Source organism: Pagrus major, chromosome 18 (genome assembly GCF_040436345.1).
Source record: "Pagrus major chromosome 18, Pma_NU_1.0".
NCBI classification, from domain to species: domain Eukaryota; kingdom Metazoa; phylum Chordata; class Actinopteri; order Spariformes; family Sparidae; genus Pagrus; species Pagrus major.
The window spans coordinates 28,861,532-28,882,030 of record NC_133232.1 but is presented as its reverse complement, the minus strand read 5'-3'; the positions used below and the strand labels follow the sequence as shown (position 1 = coordinate 28,882,030).

Sequence of the window (20,499 nt, the reverse complement as noted above, 5' to 3'; positions counted from 1 at the left end):
TCATGTTCAGACATCAACATTACAGATACATTGTGTGATACAATCACGTCCAGACAGTTTGTTTTTGTCTCCTCAGATTTGAACCCTTCTGTTTATTTACATGAGGCCTCTGGTTATAATACTGACGGATTACATGAAAAGAAAATGAAATACACTCATGAATCATTGCCTAACACTATTGATTAAGCTCCATCAGACAGACCTCTGAATATCACCCACTCATATTTTTCGTATAGTTCGTTAATTGAGTTTATTTAGTCATGAAAACAAATCAGTCAATGAAGATCTTTCTCTTCTGATTACTTTCACAAAACTACAGAATGCTCCTTTAATCCAGTTTATCATTTAATGAATGATGCTTTGAATTAACTCTCAACTAACTGGTTTGGTAAAAGACATCTGACTGCAGAAACGGACTTAAAACAGGAGGCACTGGACTAGTTTTCCAGATCAGTAGATTTAATACTTCTGGTTTGAATGTTGTAGGTCTGAATATGTCAGGCTGTAATCTTTTAAAGGGACAGTTCAACACTTTAAGTAATACCCTTACCAGTATTAGCTTTCTTTCACAGAGAGACTGATGGCTGATTGATACCGCTGTTACATGTCTGTCTGTTAATTGTGGAGTTAAACTCAGGAGGTGGTTAGCTTAGCTTAGCATTGTGTAACAAGTGTAACATGGAACATTGAGATTCTTCTGTAAAACAATGAAAGTAAAACTGAAACCGTTCAGAGCAACTTTTCACTCTCCATTCTTGACTGTTTGAAAACAGACTTTTAAAAGATGATACAAACATTAAAATCCCCACCAAAATCATTTCTGTGTGATATAAAAGTTGACTTTCTGTAATGTATACTTTTGTTTTGTTTTCTGCAGAGTCACTACGGAGAAGGCGTCCTTGTGATGATACAGAGATTGCCATGTCAAGCCAGTCTCTCAGCAATGGTGGTTTGTAACAAATGACATTTACTCCACTTTCAAAAAACCAAAGAAGTTTGTTCTCCTCCTCCACTTTCTGATATGTTCCCTTTACTCACAGATTAATTTTCTTTTTTGTTGTTTCCTTCGTTAAGTGACTTTAGCATCTAGAAAAGCACTATCAGAATCAGAATTCCTTTACTTGTCCTGCAAATGGGGACATTTCTGTGTCACAGCAGCCAAAGGACAGGAACATTACAATAAACAATATTAAAAGTAAAAAATAAACAATATAATAAAAAGATAAGAAATAAAATAGACTCGTATATATATAGAAAATGGCTGATGCCACCACAGAGTCATAGAAAGTCCTCAGGAGTGCCCCCTGCACTGCAAAGGACCTGAGCTTCCTCAGCAGGTGGAGTCTGCTCTGACCTTTCTTGTATGTTGCTGCAGTGTGATCAGTCCAGTCCAGTTTATTGTTCAGGTGAACTCCCAGGTACTTGTAAGACGTCACCATCTCAATGTCCGTTCCCAGGATGTTCACCTGTGTGCAGGGTTGTTTGTGCCTGCGGAAATCCACCACCAGCCCTTTGGTCTTCCCGGCGTTGAGCTGGAGGTGGTTCCGCTGGCACCAGTCCACAAAGTCCTGAATAAGTTCTCTGTAGGTTCTGTCATCCCCGTCCCTGATGAGGCCAATGATAGCAGAGTCGTCAGAGAACTTTTGTAGATGGCGGTGTGGTGTTTGGTGGGAGAAGTCTGCAGTGTACAGGGTCTTTTGGGTGACTTTTGGTCATTTTTTTGGTACTGGTACCACGCAGGAGGTTTTCCACAGCAGTGGCACTTTTCCCAGCTTCAGGCTCATGTTGAAGATGTACTCCACATTCCTGCACAGCTGGTCTGCACAGGACTTGAGGAGCCTGGAGCTGATCCCGTCTGGACCCGTGGCCTTCTTTGCCTTCATCTTCCTCAGTTCGTTTCTCACCTGGATAGTGGAGAGGGACAGATTGGAGCTGTGATTTGTCAGTCAGGGGTCTCTGTGACCAACAGGAAGATCAGCATTATATTCACCCCTCTCCTCTATGAAACGTCTGTATCCTCACTGAGCTGCTTTATTATAAACTATGAGGCTGTTTATTCAGGCATTGACGTGCGTCTTTGTTGAGCCGATCACAAGGGAACAGTTCGTCAGTTCACAGCTGGCATTCGACGTCTCAACGTGCATCTCCAGTGACTTGTGATCAGAGGTCACTTCTCCACTCTGTATACATCACAGTTGTATGTCTGTCAGAGTTGAGGCTGATTGATACCACTGTTACATGTCTGTCTGTTAATGTGCAGTTAAACTCAGGAGGTGATTAGCTTAGCTTAGCATAAAGACTGGAAGCAGGAGGAAACAGACTAAAGTTAGAAATACACCTTCCTGCACCAGGCTAACTGTTTAACCCTGTTTACAGTTCAAATGCTAAAGCTAGGCTAATGGCTTCCTGTTTCCAGCTCCATCAGAATCCATATTTATAATGAATTAATTGATTAATTTATTAAGCCGATGAGACAAACATGTTCTGGTATCAGCTCTGTGACTCACAGCTGTGATTGCTCAGTGATCATTATTAACAGTTGAGTTTGAAATAGATGTTTATATTAATCCTGACAGGATGTGATGGAAGCTGAAATCTTGACCTAATTAAATGTGAGTCAGTGATTTAACAGGTTGAGGATTTATGTTTGGTGGTCGAGTTCAGAGTCGTCTTTAAAACACACTGACTGAAACCATTCAGATAAATCTTTCACTCTCCATTACTGACTGTTTGAAAACAGACTTTTGAAAGATGAAACAAACATTAAAATCTTTTGTTGTTCTGTTTTAATATAAAGGTTGACTCTACGTAATGCATACTTTTGTTTTCTGCAGATGTCGAGCATGGCCACTGAAGTCTTCTCTTGGATACCTATACCTGGTGTGTGTGTGTGTGTGTGTGTGTGTGTGTGTGTGTGTGTGTGTGTGTGTGTGTGTGTGTGTGTGTGTGTGTGTGTGTGGGAGGACAAGCTAGAGCTCAATGAAAGAGAAACTGTAAAACTGTTCAATTGTTAAGATGTGTTGAGATCTATCTGTTGTAAAATTGGTTGAGACTGTTAAGATGTGAAACATAAACAAAGAAAAAGGGAAACTCAGGTGCTGCCACACTTTACTTTATTTTTCAAAAATGAAGTACTTTATTTTAAGATGCACAATTTTAAAAAAGGTATTTTATTTATTTTCACTGCTTTATTTTTAAATGCAGCCTGACCAGCTGCATCTCCATGTGGTGTGGAAGCTGCAAAGCCTCTGATTGGAGGAATGTGAGGAGAGTGGTGAGGACAGCGGAGAAGATCATTGGGACTTCTTTCCCCTCCATTCAGGACATTGCTCCCAAGTGCTGCATGTCCCGAGCTGGGAATATTATCAGAGACTCCTCCCACCCTCACCATGGACTGTTTTCCGTGCTGGCCTCTGGAAAGAGGTTCTGCAGCATTCGGTGCAGGACCACAAGGCTTTGTAACAGCTTTTTCCCCCCATGTCATCAGACTGCTGAACTCTAAGTGACAGTTGTCGTTTATTCTTAACTCCAGTATTTAAATAATTTGCACTTTTTAGTATGTTTCTGTTTTTTTTTTAATATTTATTTTCTTATTGTGGTATTTTTTAATATGCTTTCATTTTAATTCTATGCTGAGCCCCTGAAACGAAATTTCGTTCTGTATTCATTTGTTGCTCACAGAATGACAATAAAGTCTGTCTAAGTCTAAGTCTAAGTCTTCTTTTCCTGAAAGAGAGAAGAAAATAATGCATATTTATACTGTTATAACTCATCTGAGACATAGATGCAAAATTATCTTCCTGGATTTCTTCTGTTAAGATTATATTCTGTGTCTTTTCATTTCTCTTCCCTTTATTGTAATGTCACAAAGTCTTTTGATAAAACATATTTATTTCAGCCTGAAAAATGCACCATATTGGTTGCTAATATGTTATAGGAGTGGCTCATATGTCTATTAAATATCCTTCATACATATATATCTCTATTGTGCAATTGCAACAAAATTATTTCAACATAACAGATGCAGAGTCTGAGCAATAATATAGTATAAACCTTCATATTAAATAATATTGTTATATTATTGCATTCTGATATTAACTGGAGGGGTTATAATCGTGATGGCCTTATGGCCTGCCAAAGTGGGGCCATAAGGCCTACCATAAGATTCAGTTCAGTTCAGTCAACTCACCAGATGTTTATAGAGATTATCTGAGCGTGGCAAGCAGAGTGACACTGGAAGTCAGTCGATTAAGGGAACCTGGGATCCAATTAACAATTTGTATCTCATCAATACAATACAATATAACAGGTGCTTGCTTGCACCCTTGGCATAACCACCACTTAATAACCCTAACCCATCTTTATATTATGTATTATATATATTGTGATTATGATAAGTAACTACAACTAACATAACTGCCTGTGCTTCTTATTATTTGGACAACAATGGTGATTCTTCTTGTCTGCTAAATGCCCTGAATGTAAATGTAAATGGTTTTTTCCTGGTTCCTGGTCTTTGCAGCGGAGTGAGACCTCTGTGCCTCCTCCTCCTGCTCTCTGCGTGTCCGATGAGGGCGGGGTGTTGTGTAACGCACGGCCCCGCCCCAGCGTCTTTAAATACCACCACCAGGCACCGTCACGGGGGAGACAACAGAGATGCGCCTGCTTCACTCCACATTTTGTTTATAACTACAACACTTTTTAGTTTTTGTCAGAATAATAAAAAATGGAGCTGGACCGGCGGCTGCTGCTCGCGCACTGCACCACCCACGCCCTGTCGGTGGTGGCGGGTCTGCTGGTGGTCGTCCCCATGGCTCTGAACGGATCCGCGTTCAAAGGCCGCTGCGCACTCTTCTCCACCGGCTACTGGAGGACGGAGGACCGGGCCGAGCTGACGGGGCAGCCGGGAGAAGTGTCTCACCTGGTGGTGCAGCAGTGGGGCCCGCTGGCCGCCTGCCAGTTCTCCACATTTGTGGGTATTTTCACGGTGCTGTACGGCGCCGCGCAGGGCTGGAGGTGTCTCTTCTATCTGCACGGGCGGCATGACGAGTGAGTCACACACACACACACACACACACACCCCGACACATTACTGACCTGGTTCTGCACAGCTCAGTACTAATACACAGCTGTCACTGGAACTAAGTACTTTTACTCAAGTACTGTTCTTGTGCGCAACTTTGCAGGCAAATATTGTACTTTAATTGTACTTTTTACTCGTTGCTTCATGAGTTACTTTGCAAATTTATGAGTCAAAATACCTAACAAGTAGTAAAATATGATAGCAGTGTAAAGTAACTAAGAGCTGCAACATTTTAGTGATGTAAACAAAGAGGCATCAATAGTTATAATTCTGTAATTAAATGTACATTATTTTAAAATAGGCTTTTGGGTTTCTAAGTATATTTTGATGTGAATACTTTTGTACTTTTTACAGTCTAGTATTACTACATTCACTTGTAATTAAAGGATTGTACATCTGGTTTCTGCCGTAGTAATAATTCAGTGGTAGCTGTAGTCATATAAAGTACTATTTTAAATATATTTTAGAGACTGGAAATAACTTTCAAGCTGTAAAAACAGCACTCCTCAGCAAATAAATAGCTATGTCCAAAATGTATTTCACTCCAAAATGAATTTGCCTTTATACACAAGCTGAAATACATTATCAATATGTCTATAGTGAGTGTCCGCCAACATATAGCTTTAGGTCAGTACTTTTATCTAAATCACCACACAGTACGTCTGATGTTTGTGATGTGTGTTTCCTTCAGCACTCTGTTCTCGTCCTTCCTGACGGTGCTGCTGAGTGTGTGTGTGCTCTTCCTGTCTGGAGGGGCCAGCGTCCTCCTGTCTCTGGGACTGGTTTCCTGGTGTGACACTGTGACGAATGACAACACACGGCCGTACAGGTATACTGGCAGTCTGATGAGAAACTTAAATGGTGGATCATCCTGTGTATGGATGTTTGGTTTAGGAGTTGGTAATTGATCTGTCAGGAGTACTTCTAAAATGGGGTCCATAGAGGAGTCTCCTGACTTGAACACCACTACAGAAACAGTAAACCTACGGGGATTTCTGTGATCATACATTATTCCAAGCAGGAAAAAATCTGCATTATAATCTCTAAAAAATAATATAATATCGATAATATTGGCCGATATGTTAGTTAGGATCCAGTGGTGATGTCGGACTGATAAAATGTCACATCAGACAGATGTAAAAAATGTGTTTCTCATCTCTTCATGTGTGTTTGTGTTCAGCTGTGCAGAGTCCCAGTCTGTTCCTCTTTACCTGGATGTGGACACCTCCTCCTTCTACACAGAGCTCAGTCTGGCACAGGTAGGAACCGACTACTCAATATTTCTTCCAAGGTTATTTGTGCAAACAGCTACGTGCAATTAAAGTCAACATTTTAGGCATTAATACACATTTTAGTGCAGCAACAACACAGTATTTAATGCTAACAGTCTGTAGCTACAACCTGAACATGAGATGAGCAGCAGAATATACTGTATATACCCACCGTCAAATTACAACTGTAATCTACTGTCCTCAAGTTAAATCAGCTGATAGTTTCTCTGGAGGAGGGTCACCACTCTGTTGCTGAGCACACAGTCCTCTCATGTACACTGTTACATAATAATGTGTCTTTTTATTCACAAACTATTTTTGGCTGCACACTGACACCAGCTGCTGCAGCGAGCATTCAGCAGAGAACAGACAAGCTTTTCATTTTAGCTGTTATTGGATTAACTAATTGGGTGCATCTGATGTAATCTAGCCTGATAGACGGACTGAATTCCTGTTTTGTTTCAGTTCATTGTTCGGTGTTTTCATGTTGGACCATGTCAGTGTGGGAGGAGAGGGATTTTGTTCTGTTTTACCAGAGATAATCTCAGTGGCGATGTCATTTTTTTCAGTCAACGTGGAAGCTATTGTAGTCGTCGCCAGCAAGCTTTAACTCAGTGTTTTCAAGGACTAAAAGTTCATTACTCTTTTATTGTCAAGTTATTTATTATTATGCAATAATATCTTCATAATAGTGCCATAAATGGTCTTAAAATATTTCTGTAAGAACATATCGTCCAACTAAAGTAGTGTTCGTGACAGGCCTAAGTGTAAGTCGACCTACAACAAGCTTTACAGCTGTGCAATCTGATTCCTGTGACTCTTCCACGGGTGTAGCTTCTTTCTGGTTCTTCCAAAGAAACATGACGTCCTGATTCTTAATCCCTCTTAACACCAGACCCATTTGACCCACTGAAAAACCTTCTTCTTGGCAGCCATCACTCACACACCAGCACCCATATTGGCTTTTTCTAAGTGTGCCCACAGCTTTCCAGTTTATTCTGCTGTTTTCATTATATAAGTGTGACTGTTAGCTCAATTAATCACTCTGTGTGTCCTCAGGCGTCTCTGTGGTGTGTGACGGCTCTGTGGCTGGCTCAGTCCATCCTGGCGTTCCTGCGGCTGTACCACTCTCACAGTCAGCACATCACCGGGCCGTGTCGCCCCCGAGAGAAGGAGCTGCTGTTGGGACACAGTCCGTCTGAAAGCGTCTCGCCCTCACCTCCTCCAGCGACACCCACCCTCTTAGTCTGACTGAGTGTGTGAGGTACTGATGGAAGATGATACACTTAACACCATTAGCTAAGTTTAGTTTGAACCTCATTTTCTCTGCTCTACAGTCCCAGCTGCATGTAGAATGAAGACGTATAGTAACGGACATGCTTTTATTTGATATGAATCATAATTCATCATCTTATATAATAGACCCTGACCGATAGATTCTATATGTGAGTTGATACGTAACAAGAAATTACAGAACAGAAATGCCAAAGATGTTTATCAGGTCATTTCAAAACATTACAGAGTTTTCTCTCTAAAGAGCGCTGACATTCATTTTTACTGTAAAATCTGAAATAAGTCACAGTTTTTTAAGAACCAAAGAATCTGGTTGTTATCTCTTGATACTAAAATATATCTGATTTTCAAATTCTCAAATATTGATCAGGCTTTATTATATAATGATATGATGTTAGAGCAGGGCCAACATCTCTTACATTACAGCACCCGTCACCTCACAGTGACACCACGACTTGGACCCAGTTTGTGCCTCTCATGAATTTATTTAGTCACAGAACGAAACATCTATTTTTCTAAATGATAAATACCAGTTGATCTTAAAAAAACAAAGGAAAGAACATTTTCCAAAAACCATGAAGACAAATCAAAAGTTGTGACTCCATTTCCCACGCCAATATCCAGTAGCTCACGTCATTTCTGAGCTTAATTATGAGCAACCAAACGGAGAAAGTACGTCCATGTCAGCCTCCAAGTAGAATATCTGGGTTACATGTAAATGAAACTCATTATTAACACTACAACAACAGATTCATCTCATTTAAAAGGATCCATACACAGTTTATACAAACATACAAATACATAACACAACACGACAAGCTAATTTAGGCAGAAAATGTTGGAACAAATGTGCGAACACGACTAAGTGTTCGTGTTTTACCCAATCTAAAGACCTCACATGAATGCAGCATTACAAATCTCCTTGCTTGTTTTCTATGACATGAAATTACTGCACATAGCTGCAGTATGAAATCTTAAAATGATAGTAACATCATTATCGAGAGATATAATTGATTTTAAAGCTTTTAAATTTTGGTGTATGGTGTACAAATCAAGCAAGGATATGTGTTATTTACAGCTACATTTTTGTTTTAGTCAGGAGACAGAGTTACAATTTGGAGGAAGTTTTTTGAATATGTGGTTAGAAGAATCACGAAGGATTCAGATTCAGCGTAGCACAAAGTGTTGTTAAACAAGCTTCTAGTGTTTTAAAATCTGTGTGGGACTTTATTTTCCAGAAAAACACAGAGGCTCTGCTCTGACTTAAATCCGACGGTGAGCACTAACTGGAACTAACTTCACCTCTGTCTTGGGACAAAAAGGGATTTTACAGAGACAGAAAAGAAACACTCATCAGATTATTTGTAGATGTTCTCAGTGATCTAATAACCACAGTGTTATTTATTGTTGTCATTTGACCACAAGCAACCAGATGGTGTTTTCCTAGAGTACGTTTTGAATATATTTAATATGCATGGTTGTTTACATTTCAGATGGAGTCTGACATTTTGCACAGTTTTGTCCTCATCAGGGAGAACACATGTTCTGATGTAATATTAAAATGTAGCACTGAGGAGCTTTTATTGTGAAGCAGTGGTGAGAGTGAGACTGAGCCACCGTGTTCGAGAAGCAGGCTCACTGTGTGAGCATGACCCGAATGTTGTGTAACGGAAAAATCACTGCTGACCTTCTCTCTTCTTGTGACGATTGTTATTATGACGCTGTCTGTGTGGACGTGGCCGCTCAGGGTGATAATGAAGCTGTCAGCTCCTCTCAGATGATACTTAGTCTGTGTTATTAGAAAGTACTTTTCATATTGAGAGAGATTTGTGCGGAGCCCCAAACGGGTCAGTGACGAGGAAAGAAGATATGAACTAAAATGATTCAAAGCTCCTCCCTCCATCACTGACCCAAGTGGTTGTAATGACACACAGACAGCTGAGAAACAAATCTGAAGTAATGAGAGATGAGACAGTAGTGTCACGTGACATTAAATGTAATATATGAAATGTTTTTTGTATTAAAACTGACAACAGTCTTGCTTTTTACCTCTTATACCGTTTGTGCTCATTCACATTCATGTTTTTGCATTTGTCTTGTTTGTCGAATAAAAATCTTCCGTTATAAAAGAGTGTTGTTTCAACTTATACTTACTAAAAATGTTCATACACATCCATACTGACTGATAAGTTGAGAGTGTTATTCCACTACATGCAGGCTTTTATGCTTTAGGTCCCTCACATTTTAAAGAGGAACATAACTGCAACATATAAACAACATATAAATAGATCAAATAAACTAGCAGAGCAGATTAGCTCTACAAGGGCATCATGAACATTCATAATAGTGGTGATAAATAAGCTTTGGCTAGAAATCCTATATGCCACACATCTTTTTTTTGATTATTGTAACCTCTTACAATGTGTCTTGCACTGTCCCAAATGAATTAATAAATGAGAACAGGTTTTCTGTATGTCAATGGAAAATACTTTAGTTTTTTAAATATTAGGCCCTTAAAGCCATTAAATATTCTTTTGACTGTCAGAATTTGTTAGGGAGGTCTTAACTGCTACAAACAGTATTAAAAACGACCAAACCTAGTACTGTCTTTAGTTTGTACTTTAGTTTGTACTACTCACCTGTTGGCAAAATCTAGATTAACCTAACACTTTCTAACAACCAAATTCCTACATAAAACCTACCTCTGCATGGTACCACATATTTACTACCTGCCTTTATAAATACCTGCAGTGCTTGAATAAGAAAAAGATGATTTTTCCATAAATTTGGTTAAAAATATCTTCAAAAGGTCCTATTAAAAAGGGTCTCATTAAATTATCTGCCACCTGTAGACACTCTGCTGATACTTTAAGTACATTTGGCTAGCAATACTTTTGTACTTCAGGTATTGCAGTATACATACTGCAGGTATTTTACTTGTCAGAGTCTGAGAGTATTTGTTGTAATAGTACTTAAATAGTACTTGGTTCCTTAAATGGTAACGCCACCAATGTCACACTTTGAAGAGTGTTTACAGGTCTTGGGGAGTACTACTGCATATGTGAAAAAGTACTATGAAGTCTTTTGTAGCTCCAGAAGAAGCTGCAAGTAATCTGAGTGCCTCCAGTGATGTCACTCAGTGGCTAAGTTGCATTGTGGGTAATGTAGGTTTGAAAATGAAGTCCACTGGTCTATTGCACTCCTATAACAGTGTTGGGCTCATTATGGACAGTTTAAAATCAAATGATCAAAATCGATGCAGCAGAACCAGAGATCTACTGCCTTTTTAAAATGTATTTCAGGCTTTCTTCATCCTTTTAAAAACCTGTTGCCTACATTACCCACAATGCAATTTATTTAATTTAACGCAATCACTGGATGCAGTTTATCCGGTTGCATGCAGTTTCCTCTGGAGCCACAAAAGGCTTAATGCTATTTTTTTACATATGTAGTTGTACTCCCCAAGACCCGTAAACACACTTTAATGTGTAAAGTTGATGGAGAGACCCTTTAAGTAAAGGATCTCAATACTTCTTCCACCACTGACTGTCAAAAACAACTGCTTTGTAATTTAGGATCAGTCTTCATAAATCAACAGCACATTACAGTAGACTTTCAACCTGAAAATTAGAGAATAAAGAAAAGAGAAAAACGATGGATAAAGCCTGAATAATGTTGATTAGCCATGAGTGAACAGCAGGTGTAGTTACATTTCTGACCGTGTGGTGGCGGTAAAGACTCCTTCCGGTGTCTGAGCTGACAAAAGAACAGTAGAAGAAGAAGTAAAGAGCCAATCAGAAACCAGGGCACCATATTGAACCGATGTTTTGATCCAAACTGCTGCTGTGTTTCCACTAACAGTGTACTTTAGGTCTCTTTTTTTAACTAAAGAAGCCATAACTCGAACCGGAAGAGTCAATAGTAACTTAACGATGAAGCTGACGGACATTAAGAAGTTAAAAGTGGCCGAGCTGCGGTCCAAACTCAAAGAACTCGAGCTGGACAACAAGGGGCTGAAAGCTGAGCTGGTCGGGAGGCTGTGGTCCGCTTTAGAGGCGAGACAACCCGGAGGAGACGCTGTGGAGGAGATACAAATACAAAATGTCTCCTCGCTGACGCCTTCGGAACCGACCGAGACTGTGGACGCCGTCCGCGCTCCGTCCGCATCACCACCGAGAGAGGCTGATGTCACCGCGCGGCGTAAAGTAGACCGTAGCCCCGCCAGAGAGTTCACAGACTCCGCCACACAGACAGAGACAGACACCGGCCTGACTCCACCTCAGCCAGGCTCCGAGTTTACTTCAGCGTGTGTGTCGGTGCACCAAGAGGAGGAGCAGGAGCAGGGAGAGGTGGAGATGCAGCAGGGAGATGCAGAGGACAGGAGGGCTGAGCTGGGCAGAGGAAGAGCTTTCTACGAGTTTAAAGAGGAGATACGATACAAAAGGTAAACATAGATGGGTTGTAGTTAAAAGTTTCAGTTCAGTTCATGAAGGAAGGTTTGTGTTATGGGCGTGGGATGGTATACATATAAATGTGAGGATTAAACCTTATATATGCCTAAACTTACTGATTTTCATACCTCCTACAATGACCTTTCACAAGCAAACATGACAATGAGCTTTGACTATAAATGCTGTAGTGTGTGGCAGTTTATGCTACATACTTGCATACATACTTTTTTGAAAAGGGTGTTTTAAGGCAACATGCGTCTCTATCTCTTCTCAACCAGAGCCAAATCACCACAGCCTCCAGCAGACAGAGAGGAGACAGAAGAGGAAGATGGAGTCAGATTAAATCCATGTAAGTCTGTAGACAACACAACACAAGAAACACCCATGATTGAGTTGATCTAATTAACTGTAGTGAGTTAATGTTGTGAAGATAACTGACTTTCCTTGGCGTTGCACAGATGACAGTCACCTCCACTTCGAGGTGGGTCCTGACGGTGCATGTGGTCAGCCGCGGTTCTGGGCTCGATTCCCCTCGCTGTGGTCAGGCTGCAGGCTCACCCATGGGGTGTTTCAGGGCATGGTGGGCTTTGAGGTGAGGCTGGAGAGGACGTTGTCGACTACACAAGAAGAAATGGATCCTCACGGCCTGAGAGTGGGCTGGTCAATGACTAACACCTCTCTACTGTTGGGTAAGGATTCATGTCATTATTAGATTCATTTCAGCTGTTCTTTTTGAACAGTGGCACATTTTCTGGAGATCACTTTATTCACATTAAGATCACTTGCTTCTTTGTCCCTCTGGCTTTCTCTCTGTTTGACACCAGGTGAAGGTGATCTCTCTTTTGCTTACGATGGGCACGGTAAAAAAGTGTCAGGTGGGACGGAGGAAGAGTTTGGAGAACCCTTCTCAGTGGGAGACATCATTGGCTGTTATGCTGTAAAATAAACGTTTCTATTCACAGTCTTTGAAACTTTACTGTCTCGTCTTGTTACATAAAGATCTAGTTTGGGAAAAATTAGAGGACATTTCTTTTTCCTAATCTCAGCTGTGTGTGTCTGTTTGTGTGTCAGTCTTTCTCTACAGACGGTGCTGTTGAGCTCTCTTTCCATAAAAACGGTCGTTTCATGGGTGTGGCCTTTTCCCTGGGTGCCTCTGGTCGCGCTCTGTTCCCTCACGTCCTCTGTAAGAGCTGTTCAGTCAGATTCCACCTGGACCCCACAGCTCCTCCTTGGTACCCTGGTCCTCCAGGGTTTACACCGCTGGCAGCTCTTTCTGCTGGGCAGAGGGTGCGCACCATATTTGCTCCGACCTCCAGAGCACAGTGTGAGGTGAGAGGCAGTACTTGGGTTTCCATTAAAAGCATTTGAACGTGGATAAGAGAAAGGCTTAATGTAGAATTTGCATTATCACAAGGTTATTTATGGTTCCCTGTGGTGTTGTTAAAATGAGCATATTTTGGTTATTTACATACAGGATGTAAAGGCTAGACATTAGCAGTTGTTACATTTGAATCTCTCTCTCTGTCCCTCCAGGTGTTGTTGATCGTTGGTCTTCCAGGCTCTGGGAAGAGTCACTGGGCCAGGACTCACATGAAGCAGCATCCAGAGAAACAGTACAGACTGTTGGGCACAGAGGAGCTGCTCACGTGTATGATGGTCTGTCAAACCTCCTGTCACCACTCTCAAGTTTTATATTGTATAAATTGAATACATTGAGGATGATGTTCAATATCTGATCAATCCCAAAATGTGTGTGTGTGTGTGTGTGTGTGTGTGTGTGTGTGTGTGTGTGTGTGTGTGTGTGTGTGTGTGTGTGTATAGAGTGGTGGACAGAGGGACAGCAGGCTGCAGCAGGCCTCTCAGTGTCTAACTGATCTTATCAAGATGGCTGCTCAGACTCCTGGAAACTACATCCTCGATCAGGTAACGCTTCACTGCTGAGCACATGTAGAGTTAACTTTAACCCTGAGTTAAATCTTCAGACATTTATGTTTTATTAGAATTAACTGGTTAGTAAATAATGACAAAAACATTTTGTTCTCCTCAGTATTTTGTGAACTTTATTGTTGAGTGGTGCCATTTGACTAGTTGTATAAATTCACACAAAAATGATAAGTCATTATCTATTCACCCTCATGTGGATGAAAAGTCAAGTGAAGTTCTCTCTCTCTGTCGTCCAGTGCAACATCCTCTTCTCTGCACGCCGTCACAAGCTGCAGCTGTTCACAGGCTTCAGGCGGCGGGTGGTGGTGGTTTTTCCCTCAGCGGACGAGTGGAGAAGACGACTGTCCCAGCACGGGACAAGCGGCGGGGAGCAGATCCCTGAGACCGCCCTGCTCAAACTCCAAGGTCTGACTGACATTTGTGATTTGAAAAGACAATACCCTCATTTTCAGTTTCAATCTGAAAGGGATTTCTTTTAGAGATGGAAACTTTTCATGTAATAATATTTAGGTTTAGTCATTCTCCCTTTAGGAGACATTTAACCCATTCTCCAAAAAAGGAATCAAGAGAGAGAAGACGAAAAAACAAAACAGACTCTTAACGTTATTATTTAATTCTGTCATGTACATTTTTGTTCTCTTTGGTTTGAGAACTGGAGCCTCTGACAATTATAATTAATCCTATACTTCCCTTCTTTCCTCAGTGAGCTGCAGTCTTCCAGAGCAGCAGAGCGACCTGCTGGAGGAGCTGCAATACGTCGAGCTGCCTCAGGAAAAGGCACAGTTGCTCCTGCAGGAGTACCAAGACGAGGCTCGCAGGCTGCTGCCTCCCGTCCCCAAACCGGAGAAGAAGAAACCCCGACTTTACAGGAAAAGACCCCACCCTCACGGCATTCGACCCTCACATAGGATGCCGTGGACTGGACTTCATGGTCAGTGTGTGAAATGACGGGTTGTATTTTGGGAGACTTTGTAATAAAAGATTTTAAATTTTTGTCTTTTTTTTTTCGTAGGGTGGAGCAACATGCAGTCTTGGAGGCAGCAGCCAAGATATGTGAGTGTTGTGAAATCTTATACAACACACAAATTAAACACAACATCATTTGGGGCTTTTTCTTGGTCCTGATCATGTTTTGACCGACATTTATCATGTTCTGTTGCTGCTTTTTCAGAATCAGAAATACTTTATTGATCCCCGAGGGGAAATGTTATACTAGCTCCTTCTAGAATATAAGTATCACACTATAGAGAGTTGAATGAAATATAAATAGAGAACAAAATTAAATATACAAGTAATAAAATAACTGTAAAAATGTTGCATTAAACAACTATTTCAACCACTAAAAGTTCTGGTTCTTCTTCTAACCGGTAGCTAAACCAGACAGATGCTCAGTGTCACAACAACAACTTCTAAATCACAATGTGCTTTATGTTCTTTACATTTCAGTGGAACCCGGCCGATCAGGACCAGGCCTGTTACTACTACAGAGACAGCAGTTATGAAGGTTACTGGTGAAGAAACCTGGAGCAAGAAGAAACAGATGCTGCTGCACTTTTGCATCTTTGTTTACATGGACAATAATTCTATGAAATTGAAATGTCATGTCATTTTAAAGAGAGCTAACTTCATTACCAATTGATTTTACACAGAGAACTACAGACTACAGTCTGTGTTGCACTCGCTTTGGCCAATCAAAGATCAGTTTTGTAGTTTTTTAATCACCTACAACTGAAAAAAACAGGTCACTTTTTATGATTTTTATTCAAAATATATTTTAAAATTGAACATGTTTTTACTGTACAGTGTACAAATTATGAAAATATACAGTATTTTGCACAGTTTTAACACCAGTATTGGTCCAAGACTACTTAAAGTCAAAGGTAAATAAATCCCTGAACTTTATGGAAATGTTTCTCTTTGTGTGTGTGTGTCTCCATTGAATCATCCATCCCCCGATCCAATCAGCTGATTGTTCTGTTGTTGTTCGGGCTTCACTTTCTGATAAAGCAGCACGGCTCCTTTAGCTGAAGGACACAGCTCCGACCACACAGGGCTGCTTCGGTCCAGCTGCATCACCTCCTACACATTTCAGAAAAGACGAAATTAAATCTTGACAATATTTCACACATTTTGTCATTTATCTACATCGTGTGACATCCTGTACCTTCTCCTAATGCAACTTGCCAAAACAAAGATAAAAACTCTCCACCACCTACCGCTCTGCTGAGGAAGACGATATCTGTGGACTCGTTGGCCTCCGCTCCTCCTTTCCAGTACAGCTTTCTGACTTCATCACATGTCAGCGAGCACCTGAGGACAAATAGAAAGTCGGCTCTAAATGAAATCTTTATAAAGAGATTCGAGTCAAACTTCCATCGTATCTCTGCAAACATCTTGCACTCATTATCTTAGAGCCCTAAAGAATGCATTTTATCTTCTTTATCTTATTTTTTCATCAAAAAAAATTCTGGATATATGAATAGACAATGAAAATTATCGTAAGTTGCAGCCCGAGATGCTCATATTGGTGACAATAAATCCTGTCATAAAAACCTTCTCCCAGTGAATTAAATAACAGTTTGTTTAATATATTTATTCCTCATTTTCTTGAGTAACTTTTAGTGACTCCACCATTAGAACCACTTCTATATACGAAATGCGTGTTACTGTTTATTATAGGGATTAAAACTGAAAGAATGGGTACCTGACGTAGAACTCAGCGCTCGGTCTGCCAGCACTGGTGTGATTCAGAGCGACACCCATCAGGACAGGCTGTCCGAGGGAGCCCAGAGGAATATTCACCTGTGGACAGACGAGAGGAGAGACGGGATGACGTAGTAAGAGATTCAATAAATTAATTAATTAATTACATTTGTAATTGACACTTTTACCATTTTCTATTAAATAATTGACCAATTAAAAGAAAAATAACATTAACAGAACAAAACATGAATTGATTACAAAAGTTTCCATCAATTTTATCCACAGTTTAGTATGGAAAGAAAAAAAGGACTTGGTTTATTTTTTATTTAACAACAAATCATGAATAAATAAAAAGAGCATATAAAGTTTTTTTTAGGTCAATATGGAAATGCAGCCTCTTGTTTTTATTATATTATATTTATTATATGCTTAACTGAACATCAGTTTGACATGAAATAAAAAGTCTACAGTGGTTTGCAGAGAAACCCACCTCGTCTCTGATCTCAGCACACACAGATGAGAACAGCTCTGAGACGACGGCCCTCGGCTTCATCATGCCCACACTGATCTGCTCCTCACGCACTGTCTGGCCCAAACACTCACACACCACCTGAGGAGGGCAGTGATGGTTCAAATAACACATCAGAATATTAGTGACACATCATTCACTTTTATTTTACTTCACCTTTGGCTCCGGGTGACCTCCGGGGATGTCCAGGAGCCCGCCTGCCTCTGCCACCTTCTGACTCCTCCGGATCAACACCACCTGACCATCGTCTGTACACAGGACGGCGCCCACACCCAGAGGCTGAGCCAGCAGCGCCAGAGGATCACCGAACTCTGCCTCTCCAAGCTGACGGAGCTCTGCCACTCGACACGACCAGTTTGTTCCCAGGTAGTCTTTGTAGCATGTCAGGCCTAGTCTGAGAGTGAGGAGCAGTCCAGTCTCATGTTCATCTGCGTTTTCTGCAGGTGTTTCATCCAAACCGTTTGGAGCAGAGTGATGCAGAGAATTGCTTGTACAAATATTCTCCTCCAGTCTTTTCCTGCCGTATGATTTGACCTCTTGATTCTCTCCACGGTCGAAGACAGGGATCTGAGGCGGACAAGTGCAGGATGGGTGTTTAGGAGAAGCAGAGGTCGATGAGGCCAAGCAGAATGAGTGCAGTCTGAATTTGGACCCGTTGAAAAGCCACGGCTCCTTGGACACACGCTCTGTCCACGTCTTGTCTATTTCACGCTCCAGAGCCGGATCTGTCTGCCTGTTGAATCTGGGAAGAGAGGAGAGGAAGTGCATCAGATTTTTAGCTTACTTCAATTACACCTTGCCCAATTTAAAATGACTATAAAAAAGGATGAGACTGGTATTATTCTATATTTTTCTTATTGTCAACAAATCGCATAAAAATACTTTCCTTCGATGCCAACTGAAGGTAGTTACTGAAAATATAATTCTTTTAAAGTGACAATTCTTATAGAGTGAGTACTTTCTATCCGAATATACATGTCACGTGTTTGAGCGACTGTGCTGTTTAGTAGGAAGGCCTGATAATCATAAAACTCTGTGGTTTGAATCCATTTTTAGAGATTTTTACCTTTCAGAGAGCTCCACTTGTACTTGAGACTCCAGCAGGCCACTCCAGGCTGCACAGTGCAGCAGCACAGACACCTCAGAGTCCATCATCTCTCACTGTGGCTTATCATCGGAGTCCAAGTGTTTTAAACTGTCCTAATAAGGAAACAAAATTCACAGGAAGGAAACAGGAGCTATAAACGTGTTGTAAAGAGCTGAGTCTGAAAATGTTTAAATGCAGTAAATAGCTGTGTCCAGGGCAGGTACCTTTTCTGACATCTCCCAGCTCAAACACAAACAGACACGCCAAGAACAAACACAACTCAAAACACGTGACGTGCGTATAACCAGCCTCTCCTGGTTTGTAAAAGCCCTATATGCACTTTGTACTTGAATGTACCCACTGCTATGATAACCTGGTCCCCCCTCTATCTATCTATCTATCTATCTATCTATCTATCTATCTATCTATCTATCTATCTATCTATCTATCTACCAAGTCATAGTCCACCCACACAGGTGTTTTCACTCTATCCACCTGACTTCTTAACTCTCCTGTAAGCTTTATTTGTCATCTATAATGGTGTGACAACTTAAATATAACATAAACATAAATCCCAACATGAATATAAGCAGAGGTCTGATAGAAATTGCCAAAAATACCTGTGTGTGTGCAGGACCGTTAAAAGTATTTGTATCACTGTTGTTATCAGGACCCCAGCCCAAATACTCATCATGGGTACGGGTTTTATCATCCTTAATATAGAATGAAGTACGTTGAATAATATTTAAATAAACAGTGATGTGACAACTTTTGTTTACTGGCAATAAATAAATGCCAGACAGAGCTGGATTAGGAGGATCCCGCTCGCTTTACGGCAAGCAGAGACATGGGTTTTCTGACCGAATACTCTGTAACAGTGATTAATGTTAGAATATAGAGCTAATAAACACTCATTTTCATAAAAATAAATCACTTACAGCAGCTTTAATTTGATAGTTGTCAACTAATCGATTAATCAGCGCAGCTCTAGTTGTATCAGTCAAGAAAACTGTGGCTCTTGTCTGGTCCTGATCTATGAAGTCACAGCAGGTGTGTGACCTCCTGACAGCTGAAAAACAAGATTGTTTGTTACTGTAATAATCCAGATGCATAATACTACAGAAATGCTCTAGATTGATTTCAAAATGTAATACATTTATGAGTAATTTTTACCCTGAAACCTGTCTAATGATGTCTATACTGATCTGTACCCATCTGTCAGTCTCCTCACTTCATTTTTCTCTATTTAACTTGCATCTCACGTTATGTTATGCACATATATTTATTTGCATTCTCCTTGTTTGATGACCTCATGTAGCTTTATTTTCGCTTTCCTTTTCTTTTGTATGTGCTACTGTGTGGTTTGAAAGCTGCTCTCTTTTCAATAAAAGGTAATAAACAAAAACACATCCTGTGACCAAGTTGTTGAAGATGCTACCAAGTTAGCAGCAGCGTTTAGGTTACCTCTTAGTTTACCTTTAATAATAAACACTTTATAGATCATACAGGTTAGATCATACAGACAAAACTCAAAAGAGAGTCACTTATTTTTCGGTGTAACATGCTACCTATGCTAATGCTACTCGTCAGGTTACATGAGTTAGCATAAATGTTGTGAACAGTGTGAAGTAACTGACAACTTTTAGTTGTAGTCCATCTTGTAGCTGAACAGGCAGAAAGACCGTGAACTGAGCAAATAAACACATAATTATGTAAAACGATTGAACCGACAGATGTTTGTAACGTGTATCGTGATTACAGCAGCCTCGACAGCTGTTATAATCTGTTAAATTTGGGTCCAAACGGTGAAGTTTCATCTTACCTCCCGAGGTGAAGAGAGTCAGACTGCAGCTGCTTCTTCTTTATCTGACAGACGGACGGCAGCTCGTGCTCATTATCACCACCTAGTGGGCGAGAGTGCGAACTGCAGGCGGGTTTCATCAAACACACCCAGAAACATTTTACATTTACATTTACATTTTAAACATTTTAAACTGTGCATTTGATATGTTGTAGGTATATGCGTTTTAGGAAATTGTCTAAATCCTTTATTTAACCTGTGTAGGTGAACGTGGTGACAACAACGTGCAGGGGGCGTGTTTGTGATCTGTCAAGCTGCCCAGAATCAACCACAACTT

At 40.6% G+C, this 20,499-nt stretch overlaps 3 protein-coding genes across 4 annotated transcripts; 2 read left to right on the top strand and 1 right to left on the bottom strand.

Moving 5' to 3' along the window:
* Positions 1-4,642: 4,642 nt before the first annotated feature.
* LOC141013254 (transmembrane protein 179) lies at positions 4,643-9,779 on the top strand. The gene is made up of 4 exons (XM_073486907.1): positions 4,643-5,049; positions 5,775-5,912; positions 6,264-6,342; positions 7,414-9,779. The coding sequence occupies exons 1-4, from the start codon at positions 4,727-4,729 to the stop codon at positions 7,603-7,605; spliced, it is 732 nt and encodes a 243-aa protein (XP_073343008.1). The 5' UTR covers positions 4,643-4,726; the 3' UTR covers positions 7,606-9,779.
* Positions 9,780-11,474: 1,695 nt separating this feature from the next.
* LOC141013775 (heterogeneous nuclear ribonucleoprotein U-like protein 2) lies at positions 11,475-15,944 on the top strand. The gene is made up of 11 exons (XM_073487633.1): positions 11,475-12,091; positions 12,377-12,447; positions 12,557-12,787; positions 12,923-13,035; positions 13,170-13,427; positions 13,632-13,754; positions 13,920-14,021; positions 14,279-14,447; positions 14,746-14,973; positions 15,055-15,095; positions 15,489-15,944. The coding sequence occupies exons 1-11, from the start codon at positions 11,580-11,582 to the stop codon at positions 15,555-15,557; spliced, it is 1,917 nt and encodes a 638-aa protein (XP_073343734.1). The 5' UTR covers positions 11,475-11,579; the 3' UTR covers positions 15,558-15,944.
* nudt22 (nudix (nucleoside diphosphate linked moiety X)-type motif 22) lies at positions 15,785-20,230 on the bottom strand. Of its 2 annotated transcripts, none has more exons than XM_073487635.1 (7): positions 20,184-20,230; positions 18,341-18,474; positions 17,431-18,016; positions 17,236-17,355; positions 16,747-16,844; positions 16,259-16,352; positions 15,785-16,121 (listed from the first exon to the last, which is right to left on the bottom strand). In XM_073487635.1, exons 2-7 carry the CDS (start codon positions 18,427-18,429, stop codon positions 15,984-15,986), a joined length of 1,125 nt encoding a protein of 374 aa, XP_073343736.1. In that variant the 5' UTR covers positions 18,430-18,474; positions 20,184-20,230; the 3' UTR covers positions 15,785-15,983. The 2 variants fall into 2 exon arrangements, with proteins under 2 accessions (XP_073343736.1, XP_073343735.1); XM_073487634.1 differs by lacking the exon at positions 20,184-20,230 and adding an exon at positions 19,300-19,457.
* Positions 20,231-20,499: the final 269 nt, after the last annotated feature.